At 57.2% G+C, this 14,600-nt stretch overlaps 2 protein-coding genes across 2 annotated transcripts; both read right to left on the bottom strand.

Annotated features, from left to right (window-relative positions):
* Window positions 1-270: 270 nt before the first annotated feature.
* LOC136529716 (uncharacterized) lies at window positions 271-3,170 on the bottom strand. Its single transcript, XM_066522788.1, has 2 exons — window positions 2,784-3,170; window positions 271-2,696 (listed from the first exon to the last, which is right to left on the bottom strand). Exons 1-2 carry the CDS (start codon window positions 3,013-3,015, stop codon window positions 2,272-2,274), a joined length of 657 nt encoding a protein of 218 aa, XP_066378885.1. The 5' UTR covers window positions 3,016-3,170; the 3' UTR covers window positions 271-2,271.
* Window positions 3,171-11,990: 8,820 nt separating this feature from the next.
* On the bottom strand, window positions 11,991-14,494 carry LOC136527556 (dehydrodolichyl diphosphate synthase CPT3). The gene is given in 3 exon segments (XM_066520330.1): window positions 11,991-13,075; window positions 13,256-13,326; window positions 14,422-14,494. Coding segments are annotated over 2 exon segments (912 nt in total). The 5' UTR covers window positions 13,292-13,326; window positions 14,422-14,494; the 3' UTR covers window positions 11,991-12,199.
* Between the last annotated feature and the right edge of the window lie 106 nt (window positions 14,495-14,600).

Raw genomic sequence — 14,600 nt, 5'->3', positions numbered from 1 at the left:
GATGGTACGTCATCTAGAGAACAAGTTCGACGGTCTCGAACTCAACCACGTTGCACGAAAGTTCAACGAGGCCGCGGACGAACTAGGCAAAGATGGCGTCGGCACGGACCCCGGCCCCTCCGAACGTCTTCGCCAGAGACCTCCACAAGCCATCCGTCGACTACGCCTCGGCGACGGAAGAGGACCCATCGGCCGAGCCCACCGCAGGGCCCGAGGCCCCCTCTGCCGCCGAGACCCCCGCCAGCCGAGCCCGAGGCGATGGCGATTGACGAAGAGCCTCCCAAGGCCGACCAAGGAACGGACTGGCGAGTCCCTCTCCTTGATCGCCTCGTCCGAGGAGAGCTTCCTGCTGACAGAACCGAAGCCCGACGGCTTGCGCGACGCGCCAAGACTTACGTCCTCTGCGACGGCGAGTTATATAGGCGCAGCCCATCTGGTATTCTCCAACGATGCATCACCACCGAGGCTGGCCAATCCTTACTTCGGGACTTACACGCGGGAGTCTGCGGGCACCACGCGGCGCCTCGGACGCTCGTAGGTAACGCCTTCCGCCAAGGTTTCTATTGGCCAACAGCGGTGGCCGACGCCACAAAGCTAGTACGCACCTGCGAGGGATGCCAGTACTATGCTCGACAGACGCACCTCCCGGCCCAAGCCCTCCAAACCATCCCCATCACATGGCCATTCGCTGTGTGGGGACTGGACATGGTTGGGCCTCTGCAGAAGGCACCCGGGGGCTATACCCATCTGCTGGTAGCTATCGACAAATTCTCCAAATGGATCGAGGCTCGTCCGATCGCTCAGATCAAATCCGAGCAAGCGGTGCTGTTCTTTACGGATATCATCCACAGGTTCGGGGTTCCTAACACCATCATCACTGACAATGGGACACAATTCACCGGGCGCAAGTTCCTAACGTTTTGCGACGACCACCACATCCGGGTGGCCTGGGCGGCCGTAGGGCACCCAAGGACGAATGGCCAAGTAGAGCGTGCCAACGGCATGATCCTACAAGGCCTTAAGCCAAGAATATTCAACCAGTTGAAGAAGTTTGGCAAGAAATGGCTTGCCGAACTCCCGTCAGTCATCTGGAGCCTAAGAAATACCCCGAGCCGAGCCACGGGATTCACACCGTTCTTCCTGGTCTATGGAGCCGAGGCCATCCTCCCCACTGACTTAGAATACGGCTCCCCGAGGCTACAGGCGTACAACGAGCAAAGCAACCGCACTGCCCGCGAAGACGCCCTCGACCAACTGGAGGAAGCCCGCGACGTCGCGCTACTACACTCAGCCAGGTATCAGCAAGCCCTACGACGCTACCAAGCCCGGCGCGTCCAAAGCCGGGACCTGAAGGTGGGCGACCTGGTGCTGAGACTGAGGCAGAGCAACAAGGGCCGCCACAAGCTGACCCCACCCTGGGAAGGGCCGTATATCGTCGCTCAAGTGCTGAAGCCCGGGACCTACAAGTTAGCCAACGAGAAGGGCGAAATCTTCACCAACGCTTGGAACATAGAACAGCTACGTCGTTTCTACCCTTAAATTTCCAAACGTTGTTTACATTGTTTCTCGAAATACAATAAAGAAGCGTTCTTTAGTTGTTATAATCTTTCGAGGAACCCCCTTATAGACAAATCGACTGTATAGAACCTAAGGACCGAAAGATCGTCTCAAGGGCGAAAAGGCCGGCCGAGTCGTGAGAACGGCCTATGCCTCTGGGCTACGGCAGCTCCCTCACCACCGTTTCGCCCAAAGGACAGCTTAGGTTCCGAGGAAGTTCTTTGCAGAGAGGTTGTCTATCGATAGGGGCTCGACGTCACTATAACGCAATAAGGGAGACTCGGCTCTGCCTCTGCAAAGTCGAGCCTCCCTCGGGGGCTAAAAAGGGGGAACCCCCCTAAGTCCCGGACACCATTTCTCAACCGTTTTTCCGAAAATTTCCACGCCAAACTCTCTCGCGCTCCGACGGGACCTTCGCAAGAAACCCAGAGACCAAAAGCCTGTCTGGAGGCCAAAGGGCCGGCCGAGTCGTGAGAACGGCCTACGCCTCTGGGCTACGGCAGCTCCCTCACCACCCTTCGCCGAAGGACGGCTTAGGTTCCGAGGGATTTCTTCGCGATCGAGACAGAGGGCACGGACTTAGAAATAGAATGGAAAACGGTTAAGAAGCACACATACGCAAATACTTTAAGGGCCTCGACGGCCACAAAAAACGTCACGATTCGGCAACTAACTCAATCCGGTTACATGGCCCCTTTTGGCCCAGGTCAAAGCTCAAGGATCGGCGGCTGGCGCGGGAGGGACCACCTCTTCTTCGAACAGCTTGGCCAACGCGGTGCCAGGTGCCTCGGCCGCCTCCAACAGCCTCACGACCTCTGCATCAGCCTCCTCGTCATCTTCTGGCAACACATAGCCGTCGCTGACAGCCTCGAGGTTGATGGCGTAGTGCGAGGAGACGACGGCCAGGGCGCGCTTGACACCCGTGTGCAACGCCCCTCGGAGTCTCTCGCGGACGTGGCCGCTCAACGCGATGAGGCGGCTCCCAAGGGAGCTAGCTGATTGGACCTCCTCGACGTCCAGAGCCTCGCAGGCAGACCGGACAGCGCTGCGCAGCGCCTCGTGCTCCCGGACCTCGACATCCAGCGCTGCTTGCGCCGCGACGGAGGCCTCAGCCGCCTGGGAGGCCTCTTTCTCCAGATCTACGTCGCAACAAGGGGTCAGGAGTCAAGCGCGAACCAGGACAAAAAGAGCAAATGGAACGAGGAACATGGTTCAGCGGAACTTACCCTCGGCCTTGCCCTTCCAGGCTGAGACCTCGACCCGAGAGGCCTCGGCCGCCTTGGTAGCCTCTGCCAGGGCGACTTTTGTCGCCTGATGCTCGCTCTGCTCCGCACCCAGCTGCCCGGCTGTGGCCTTCGCAGAGGCCGTCGCTTCTTGGGCCCGAAGCCTGAAGGAGTCTCGCTCCTCCTCCAGTTCCTTGATCTTGGCCACCAGAGGGGCGGACTGCTCCTTAGCCATGGCCAACTCCGCCTGAATGTCAGCACAACGAAGGCGGAGGTCCTCCACTTCCGCACTCCGCGCCGACAATAGTCCCTGGGCATCGGCAAGCAAGCCCTTCTGGCGCCGGAGCTGGTCCCAGATATCCCTCTCATTTCGCAGGAACACCGATTTCCCAAGGGATCGGGTCTCGAGCTCCTAAGAAGGCAAAACAAAAAACACACGTCAAACACTGCGAGCGGGCTCGGAGAGAAAACAACGCGGCACGAGAGGGGAAAGTACTTACCCGCGTGACACCGGGCAAATCCTGACCCATAATAGTCATCGCTGTCTGCAGCGACCGCACTGCCAATTGGCGGTACTGCTCGAGGGTGTCCCAATGCCCCCCCTCTGCAGTATCTTCAAGAGCGAACACGGGCTCCCCCTCGGGGTCAGCCCGGTTCCGCCAGAAAACACGCGGGAAGTTCCACCCGCGAGGCTCGGGCCGTAGCCGGACAAGAGCCGAACTCCCCTCGGCGGGATCTGGGACCTGGTTGCTCCGCGGTACTGGCCGCCTCGACGTCCGCCGCCTCCTTCCCTCGGGAGGAATCATCAGACGAGATTGTCTGAACCAGGGGCGGCGCCAAAATTTGCCCCGTCTCCACCTCCATCGCCTCGGTCTCAACGGACCCGAGGGCTCTGGCCTCCGCCATCTCTACCTTGATGGCCTCGGCGTCCACCGCCCTGACGTCGGAGGTCTTGGGGGCTCCGGCCTCGCCCTCAGTGGCCTCGGCAATGGCAGACGCCCCAGCCTCCTTCGCGGCCGCCTCGGCCCCCTGTTCCTGGGCAGCCTCCTCCTCCACTCGCTCCGCGGCCGCCTCGGCCCCCTGTTCCTGGGCAGCCGCCTCCTCCGAAACGGCCTCACCCGACGCCGCGCCGCGTCGCACGCCTGCCTGCGCCTCCGCTGCCTGATGGGCGGAAGAGCCAACGTTCACCTTGAGCGCCTTACGGGGCGCCAAGGGAGGGTCTCCCACCAGAAGCGTCTGGCTGCAAGAAAAGACACTCCCAAGGTCAGCATGCAACCAAGGGGCAAACAAGAAGCGGACTCCGCCAGGAAAGACGCTTACCGCGAACGGGGATGCAACCGCTTCGACACCGTCCGCCTCCTCTGCAACGGCGGCGGTGGTGGCAGCAGCGCGGCCTCGGTGTCCACCAGCGCCAGCTGGTCCCCGTCGGACCCCGGCACCTCCTCGACCCTTCGCGGAGATAATGGGGTCGCCCCCACCGTCACCCGCTCAACCTCCACCGTCGAACCCATCGGGCCGACGGCACGCTCCTCCGACACCCGCGCCTCGGGTGTGCCGGCCTCGGCGCCGGGACGGGCCACCACTGGCCCCGGGACACCTCCTCCTCCTCCTAGGGGCGTCAGGCTCCTTGCCGGCGCCCCGGGAACCATCTCCCTGATGTCGGGGAGGTGTTCCAGGCAGGCCGTCCCCACCTCGCGCCCGCCGCCGTCGCTCGAAGAATCCGACACCGACGACGAGGGAGACGGCTCCAAAGGGAGACCGTCGAGCCTCTGGCGCCGGCGACGGGCGTCCAGCTTTTCGCGCGCGAGGATCTTCTTCGTGCGCTTCGCCTCCTGGGCATCTTTCTTCTTCTTCTCCTCCTCGGCACGCGCCCTGTTCACTGATCGCCGCCGGGCGTCCTCAGGAACGGGCGGCGGGGAGCCTCGCACGTCTCTTATCCCCTGTGAGAACGACGAAGTAAGACAACAGACCAAAAAGGCGAAAAACAAGAAGGACGCGAAAGCCTCGACAACATCCAACTTACCAGCGAGACATACCCCCGCGACGGGCGCATCGGGAACGGCGTCAAGTCATCGAGCCTCGGCTTCCCGTCTACCGCCTCCCTCACCCGACGCAGGGTCTCGTCGTCGGTAAGGGCGAAGGCGGACATCTTGATACCGGCGACCGGGTCGCTCGGCGTCATCTCGAACAGCCGCCGCCGCCGGGCCATTAGCGGCAACACCCTCCGGCGGTGAAAGGCCGCCACGACCACGGCCGCCGAAAGGCCGCAGTCACGCAGCTTCCCCAAGGCCCTCAAGAGCGGTTCCAGCCTAGGCTGGTCGACCTTGATGACGCCGTACCCCCATTTCTCCGGTTGACTCTCTACAACCCGCCCGGTATAAGGGGGAAGTCCTCCGCCGTCGTTGCGGAGGTAGAACCAGCCGTCATACCAACGACGATTGGACGTTGACAGCTGGGCCGGGATGTAGAGGGACTGCCGGTCTTGGCGCACGTGGAGGGTGCAGCCGCCGGCCCTCTGCGCCTTCCGAGCCCCCCTCGTTCCCCCCGGCTTGGAGGTGAACGTCGCTCGGAACAAATGGAGCCACAACTCCCAGTGGGGAGCGATCCCCAGATACCCCTCGCAGACGGCGACGAAGATGGCCGCCTGCGCGATGGAGTTGGGGCTGAAATTGTGCAGCTCCACGCCATAGTAGTGCGGGAGTGCCCGCATGAAGCTATCCGCCGGCGACCCGAAGCCTCGCTCGTGGAAGACGACGAAGCTCACCACGTAACCGTCGCGCGGCCTCGGCTCCGACTCGTCCCCCGGAGCAATCCACTCCGGCTCGTCGGGGTCGGTGATCGGGCGAAGAAGACCGGCCTCCACGAGCGACTGCAGCTTCTCCTCGGTGACGTCGGACCGCTCCCAGGGATCCGCCGGGAGGATGACGGGACCACCAGCCATTGCGCGGCGGAGGACGCTGCTACGGCGGTAATCTCTCTCCCTCTCTCTTTCGATCTCTCGCCCTCGCACTTCTCTTCCCCGGCGCTCTATGCTCTCAGCGACGGCACGGAGGCAGCAAAAGCGAACGCGGAAAAGGTAAGGAGGGAGAGGGCGAGGCTGTTTGCGTATTTATGCAGGGACGAATCGAAACCACCGGGCGACGAAATCGGGGAAGTTTCCCCCAGAAAATCCGGCGCGGTTATCCAGATCCGGTCTTACCGCCCACTCCCTCCTCATTAATTGCGCGTGCAGCTACGTCCCGTCGACTGACGCCACGTCGCGCCCAACCGCAGCAGCAGCAGGCGCCGTTTCACCTCCCCGAAAAAGCTGCCTCAAAAGGCGCGCCTGCCGTTGCTAACCGCAGGGAGAGAGGTAACCCCCACCCGATTCCTTTCAGGCAAAGGAACCGGGCACCGAGCCCGTTACGGTCCAGGGGTTCGAAGGCTGGGCCCTCAGGGGTTTCGACAGCCGCCCCAGGACAACAGAGTCAGGGGCGACTACGGGCGAGCCTATGCGAGGCCGAGGCCCAAGCAAGCGAGACGCTTGGGATGCCCTGTGTCGTGTCCGAGACCGGCAGGGAAGTCTCCGAATGGGATCCCACCGTAGGGAGGCACCGAGCCACCAAGGCCCAGCGAACGGCCTCGGCACCCACTAGAGAAACCCTCCGGTACTCTTGGAGCGCGTCTCCGGACCGCTAGCCGACCCCCAGCGAACGGGGTACGGGCCTCCACTCGGACTTACCCGATAACAGCTCACCGGAAATGCCGTCGCTCGCGCCCACCGAGGGTAGCGTGGCATCTTCCACCCCTCCTTCCGAGCGAAAAGGAAGCGCGAGGGTCGAACAAAAAGTCAGGAGAATCCCTGACGGCCCTCTCGCTCCGCGCAGAGGCTAAGGGACTCTTCCTGCGAAACGTTGCCGAGTCCCAGCGACTTGGGCTCGCACACGAGGGGACTCGGCAATACAAACCCTCCTTCCGAGCGAAAAGGAAGCGCGAGGGTCGAACAAAAAGTCAGGAGAATCCCTGACGGCCCTCTTGCCCCGTGCAGAGGCTAAGGGACTCTTCCTGCGACACATTGCCGAATCCCAGCGACTTGGGCTCGCACACGAGGGGGCTCGGCAATACAAACCCTCCTTCCGAGCGAAAAGGAAGCGCGAGGGTCGTTCAAAAAGCCGGAAGAACTCCTGACGGCCCTCTTGCTCCGTGCAGAGGCTAGGGAGCTCCTTCTGCAAAAAGACGCCGAGACCCCGCGACCTAGGCTCGCACCCGAGGGGGGCTCGGCAGTCAGACCCTCACACGCGAGGGGCGAACCAAAAGCCAGGGGACCTCTGACCGCTCTCTCGCTCCGCGCGAGAGACTCGGGGGCCCTCCTGCAACTTTGCCGAGACCCAGCAGCTCAGGCTCGCACACGAGTGGGCTCGGCAAACAGCCCCCCCCGTCCGAGCGAAAAGGACGGGCGGGGGACGGGCAAAAAAGACGGGAGGACCCCTGACCGCCCTCTCGCTCCGTGCGGAGGCTCGGGGGCTCTTCCTGCACCCGAGATAAAGACAAGCGACCCAAGCCCGTTACGGTCGAGGGGTTCGAAGGCTGGGCCCCCGGGGGTTTCGACAGCCGCCCCAGGGCAAAAGAGTCAGGGACGACTACGGGCAAGCCTGTATGAGCGCGCCCTGTATCGTGTCCGAGACCGGCAGGGAGGTCTCCGAATGGGATCCCACCGTAGGGAGGCACCGAGCCACCGAGGCCCAGCGAACGGCCTCGGCACCCACTAGAGAAACCCTCCGGTACTCTTGGAGTGCGTCTCCAGATCGCTAGCCGACCCCCAGCGAACGGGGTACGGGCCTCCACTCGGACTTACCCGATAACAGCTCACCGGAAGTGCCATCGCTCGCGCCCACCGAGGGTAGCGTGGCACATTCCACCCCTCCTTCCAAGCGAAAAGAAAGCGCGAGGATCGAATAAAAAGTCAGGAGAATCCCTGACGGCCCTCTTGCTCCGCACAGAGGCTAAGGGACTCTTCCTGCGACACTTTGCCGAGACCCAGCGGCTCAGACTCGCACACGAGGGGTCTCGGCAAAACAAACCCTCCTTCCGAGCGAAAAGGAAGCGCGAGGGTCGTTCAAAAAGCCGGAAGAACTCCTGACGGTCCTCTCGCTCCGTACGGAGGCTAGGGAGCTCCTTCTGCAAAAGACGCCAAGACCCCGCGACCTATGTTCACACCCGAGGGGGCCTCGGCCGACAGACCCTCACGCGCGAGGGGCGAACCAAAAGCCAGGGGGACCTCTGACCGCTCTCTCCCTCCGCACGAGAGACTCGGGGGCTCCTCCTGCGAACTTTGCCGAGACCCAGCGACTTGGGCTCGCACACGAGGGGGCTCGGCAATACAAACCCTCCTTCCGAACGAAAAGGAAGCGCGAGGGTCGTACAAAAAGCCGGGTGAACCCCTGACGGCCCTCTCGCTCCAGGCGGAGGCTAAGGGGCTCTTCCCGCAGCATCGTCGAGGCCCTGCGATCCGAACTCGCACCCACGGGCCCGGCAAACACAATGTAACTCCCCACTCGAAAGAGAAAAAAGCCCCTGGAGAAGTGAAATCACTCCTCCAGGGCCTCGGGGGCTACACCCGGTGGGTGCGCTCGCGCGCACCCACCGAAACCTCGAAAACAAAACACCATCCCGACAGGAACTATCAAGAGCCAATTCTCGTCAGAACCTCAGGGGGAGTGCCTCCACTCCCCCTAAGGCTCGGGGGCTACTGTCGGATACCGTGAGAAGGGGTACCCTAAGCAAGATCCAAAAAACGACTGCTTAGACTTCGTAAAGATCGAAACCAGCCAAACGCTGCTGGCCTCGGCCGATCCTCTGACTCGCCCGAGGCCCCATCGCCGCGGGCCTCGGCCGATTCTCCGACTCGCCCGAGGCCCCATCGCCGCGGGCCTCGGCCGATTCTCCGCCAAAGGCCTCGGCCGGGCCACCGACCCTCTGTCTCGCGCAAGGCGGGCTCGGCAGCACTCCGCTACCTCCTCCTTCTCCCGTCCCTCCGGCAAAACGTCGTGTCACGTCAACTCAGCCAACTGCTGCCCCTGACAACAGCCGCACGCCCGGCACAGTACAGCAGAATGGCCGATGGGACAGGAGGCAGGACTGGGCAGGGGTTACCCGCCACTGTACTAACCACCGTGACGCCCATGCCTCACTATGCTGCCAACTCCTGCACCAAGGACAATGCAGCGTGGGGAGCCACATCTGGGCTACTGTAGCCTCGGAATCAGTACCCAAGGCCAATAACTCCCCCCAAGGCCTCGACAGTTTGCTTCACGGGCTCGGCAGCCTGAGGGTCCATGACCACCGAGCCCCCCATGATGGCTCGGCCTCGGCATCTGCAGAGCCGCTGCCCCCTACGACGTCATTACACGGCAACCCGCACGTCGCCCGCCATGTCCTGCATCAAGCCGTACTGGAGCCCCACGACGCACAAGACCGAGTACGACCAGCATGTCACTTCCGCACGTCCCATCGAGGCACTCAACCACTCCGACAAATCACACGACGGCGCAGTGCAGCGACGTGGCAGACCAGACGTCCGTCACGTCAGCACCCTGCCATCCACGACGGGACTGTGCAAGGGTTACCGACTACTGTGCTGCCTAAACTCCTGCACCAAGGACGGACACGACGTGGGGAGTCAGAACCGGGTTCCTATGACCTCGGGACCAGCGAACCGACCGCTCCGCCCCGCTCGAGACCCCCGATGAGCCTCGGACGAACTAACCGAGTTCCGCCTCGCCCGAGACTCCCGGTAGGGCCTCGAGCGAACTGGCCATGCTCCGCCTCGCCCGAGGCTGGGCTCGTCCCGCAATCTCGTCACCTCCGCCTCAAAAGTCACTCTGGCAGGCTATCGCATCCAATTAATGCACCCAGCTGCCCTCACTACGTAAGCCACGATCGGCAGTATGCCGCGACAGGACAACGGTCAAAATCGCCTTTTTACCATCCCTTACTGACGATACAGGGCACCGTATCCTGTAGACGCATGTTCGGCACTGTTCCGCCTAAATCAACTATCGACGATGGCCGCCCAGACCTCACATTGCCACCCGCTAAAGGCCTCGGCACAGCAGGCCTCAGCACAGCGGGTCTCGGCCTCAGCGCGATAGGTCTCGACACAGCCTACTACAGCAGCCACCAGGCCTCGGCACTTCACCAAGTCAACAAAAGTACAAGAGCGCAGCATGTCGTCAGCCTTGAAGACCATACCGACTAGACATCGACGGGAACTCCCACGACGCCATACTGCTTCTGGGAGCAGAATACGTCAGCAAATAGTAGCCTTCTCATGTACCTCTCGCTTCCTCCTTGTAACTATAAAAGGAGGTAGCCAGGGCCATTTCTAGGGGGGGGCGGAAAGACAAACACACCGATAGAACCACGCACTTCCACGCTGCTTGGGAGCAACGTCCCAAGCAGTTCGCACCACCCTCGCCGAGACCTGGGGCTAGCTCCCTCTCTCACTCAGCTTGTAACCCCCTACTACGAGCACTCCGGTGCAAGGAATACAAGATCAATCTCTCAGACTGGACGTAGGGCCTCGATTGCCCGAACCAGTATAAACCTTGTGTCTCTTTGCATCACCATCCGGGATTAGGGACACGCAGTACAAATTCACTCGTTGGTTGAGGGCCCCCCGGTTCCAAAACACCGACACTACGAGTGGTGCAGAGGTCGCGCGGTGTGGACTGTGGAGCTCGTCGGAGGCACAGACTTTGGTAGGGGCCGTGGCAGGCTGATAGAGCGTGGCCGCAACGGGAGGCGCAAGTCCGGGCGGAGGTGCACCGTGCGGGCACGCGGCGGGGGCGCGCGGCGCGAGTGCGGATTGCGCGGGTGAGGACAGGGTCCGTCCCACGAGCAGAGATGCACAGCACACATAGCGAGCGGGCGACGCGGACAGAGTCCGTATAGACGGACGGACGCCCTATCAAAAGCATTACTGATAAATAAATGAAAAAAAATTGTGTGGTTATTAAACTAAATACTCTGTGATCTTTCAGGGGGAAAAACTCCTCAAGTTATAAAAAACAATTCACTTGAATTTCTACCTTTTTGTCAGAAACATACCGTCCTAGCATTTTTTTTTCTTAACAAAACATGTCTTTTCGCATTCAAATTATGAAACACCTGACACCACTTCGTTATAAAACAATTGGCACTTTTGGTTTTGCCCCTACAAAAATACTATACAGATGTTACAGAAACACTTAAAATATTTTGATAAGGACACAGCCTTGATTCGATGTTACAGAAACACTTAAAATATTTTGATAAGGACACAGCCTTGATTCATCTCCTTGTCATGCTGTTGTTGAAACTGGTCATGCAGATTCGAACGTTAGGTAGTAGAACAACAGTTCTTGGTTATGAAACTACGCATGATTGACATACTGCGAAATTGGCAACAACAGTTCTTGGTTATGAAACTACGCATGATTGACATACTGCGAAATTGGCAACAACAGTTCTTGGTTATGAAACTACGCATGATTGACATACTGCGAAATTGGCATAAGGCCGTAGTTCTTGATGTGCCGATTGCAACATTATACCTTGTATGTTAAACCGAATGCAAAGTTTTACATGTATGCGGACTGATGTATCTATTTTGTTTGTGAAAATACGCAAGATCAATTGTACTATTAGGACCCGTTTGGCTGGCTGCGGGCGGCTCCGGCTCCTGCGCCGAAATCACTGTTCATCTATACGTATTTCACTGTTCACCGAAGACCTTTTTCTCTCTCCTTTCCTCCCCACTCACAGACGCGGTCGCAGCAGCCGGAGCCAGAAATTCGAGCTCCGCCGGCTCCGGCTCCCGCAGCCTCCTGTCGGCCGCCCAACGGCCGACACCCTGCTACAGTGCCAGAGCCGGCAGGAGTCCGGCCAAACGGTTCCTAAAAATCAAGTTGCAAATTCTTTACAAGATGCCATGCTGTCAGATGGACCTAAGTTGATGTCTTTAGTTGAGAATACTCGTGTGGTTTGCCTTCTTGTCTATTTTTCCTGTTTTGCCATTGTAGTAGTGGACATTATATTAGCACATTATTTTGACGTGGTCAGACACATACTTGTACCAACCGAGAAGTAAAACAGGGACATGTTTTTGCAGATTTGTGTCGAACATGGGTGCTTTGAAGGTTTTTGTCATCGAAAACAAAGGAACGCTCCGGCACACCCAGACACACTATAGATCAAGGAATAACAGCACTTTTACAAGCTCAAATAAGTGACTAGTTACGATGACAATCACACTTGGCTTTGTGATCTATTCATAATAATGTTATATGCTAGTATGTTCTTTTTTGCATTTCCCATTTCAAGGAAAATGGAAAGGGGAAGTTTTGTACAGCTTAAAATGTCCACAACCCTCCTGGTATCTCCTTGCAAATAACATGGAATCACAACTGCTTCTTAACCAGCTTTCTGTTCTGCTCTAGATAAGGGTAAGCTCTCTGATACTGTAATATAGCCCAAACAAGGTGCCTGAAAGAGAACTCAGGCCACAAAGGATCTGGATTCTGCAAGTGACTAAACGTTGTTTGCCACAGGAGGAAATTGCTCCGTCGAGTCTCACCTGAAGTTCGGATGACGATATCAGGATCTGGGCAACCAGCGCTATACATGTGGCGATCCAAATCCGCCACTGAAATATCTGAATGCACACCATTATTTGCAGCATGACCATTACAGTCGCCAACATGTTCACTCTGCAACATTTCCTTCCTTTCTGCACAGACTTCACTGACAGCATTGACAATCTCAGAAGTCGAGTTGTATGGCATGCAGACAGAAAAGACCAGACCTGTGTTCCCAGCTGTGCTCGCCATCAGCTTCTGAGCCACCAACCTCACCGGCTCACATAACAAGTACAAGTTGCCCCAAAAGTTGATCTAACAGTTAATCTTGTTGATTACACTTCGGTTCTCTAATAGTTCATTGATTTTTTCCTCCATTAACTGCATCAAGGATTCCACCTCCCTTGGGTCCCTTTTAAAATTGTCAATGCTGAATGCGTAAACCGTGATGTACTTCACACCCATTTCATAGCAGTACAGCAGGCTAGCAATAAGAGCAGAGAAACCCATCCTGTGACCAGCTCCTTGTTGCATGCTTCTGAATTTAGCATATCGACGATTACCATCCATAATAAATGCAATGTGCTTTGGCATTGGGCCATATGAGAGGATAGCTATGAGGCACTTGCGTAGAAAATTCTGAAGGCTTGAAAGAACACCAGTTCTAACCATCTCATCAGGCTTCTCTGTCTTCGGATCCTAGACCAAAGCAAATAAATAAAAACTGAGCAGAACCTTACATGTTGTAAGAATATTTTTCAATGTCACCATAGCAAAAAGGTTATAGCCATTTGAGGATTTTTACAAGCCTAATAACTGATATCTAAATGCTTTATCAAGAAATTAATCAACATATGCCGCTGCAAATATGAAACTGACCACAGAAGGTGAGGGAGAGATAAGTGACCCCGCCATTGCTATGATGAGGGAATATGCAACCAATTACCAAGCTGCAAACAGGAAAACGCCTTAGGTAGTGTTTAGTTCCCAAAATTTTGCAAATTTTTTCAAGATTCCCCGTCACATCGAATCTTTGGACGCATGCATGAAGCATTAAATATAAATAAAAAATAAAACTAATTACACAGTTTAGACGAAATTCACGAGACGAATCTTTTAAGCCTAATTAGACTATGATTGGACACTAATTGTCAAATAACAACGAAAGTGCTACAGTACCATTTCGCCAACTAAACGCCTTAGTAAAGAAAAAGGTGAATGATCTCCATCAGGATAAATTACACTTAAAAAGAACTAAAACCAAGAAACATTTTACATTAGAAAGAACATGGTGTAAGGGTTTTACAAGCAGGCTGCACAATGCAGTAATGAGCTCAGGCTGCACCATCTTGGGCCATGAATGGTGAGATCCACTGATTACTAGGTAATTAGAGCGCATGGTTTTCCCAAGTGCAAATGATGAAAGCCACTGCTGGGGTTTCAGATCTACCGGCAACTAGACTGCATATCCAAGGGTCAGATTTGAGCATTTGCAAGCGTCAATTTGTAGTTGTGGATGCACATGATGGGAGAAAAAGGCGAAAAGGATAGAACTTCAGTAAAGGTCAGTGTTTCCGCTTGCTGATGCAAAAGCGCCTTAGGAACAATAGCTTTCACTTTTATTTAAGCTCATGTGGGTTGGTCTCAAATTCCTAGTGCTCTTGTAGGTGTCAATTTCCTAGTGCTCTTGTAGGACAAGCTCGTATGGACGGTGCCCACAGCAACTGCAAATCCTAGCTACCAGCTTCTAAATAGGAATCAACATGCCATTAAGCAACTACCGAGGATTTTCTTCCCCACCTGAATTCTAATGACCAGCAAGGCACTAAATAGTGTCGGCCGCTCAAACATGTTACAGGTCAAAGTGGATTACATGTTGGAAACCATAGCTAAACACCAAGCAAATTACGAAAGGGGGCTGCCTACCACCCAGAGTCTCCCCCCATCTCCCATGCGCTGAATCAAGAAGAACGAGCACACGTAGACATTTCGTCGAGCACCTGATGAGCGAGGATGGCGAGCAGCCATAGAGAGAGTCAACTGACCTGCAGATTGGGGACTCGAAAGTCCGAACTCTGAAGCGAAGCCAGCGACGCACTGAGAGAGGGAGCGACTGAGCGAGCGAGAACGAACGGTGGTGTGGTGGAGGAGGAGCGAGCAGGTGGTACTAGTAGGCGAGGGTCAGGGGGAAAGTTGTACCGTTCCCATCATCTCGCTCTCGACA

This window comes from Miscanthus floridulus, chromosome 19, assembly GCF_019320115.1.
Source record: "Miscanthus floridulus cultivar M001 chromosome 19, ASM1932011v1, whole genome shotgun sequence".
Classification (NCBI taxonomy): domain Eukaryota; kingdom Viridiplantae; phylum Streptophyta; class Magnoliopsida; order Poales; family Poaceae; genus Miscanthus; species Miscanthus floridulus.
This window is presented reverse-complemented; position numbering and strand designations above follow the sequence as displayed.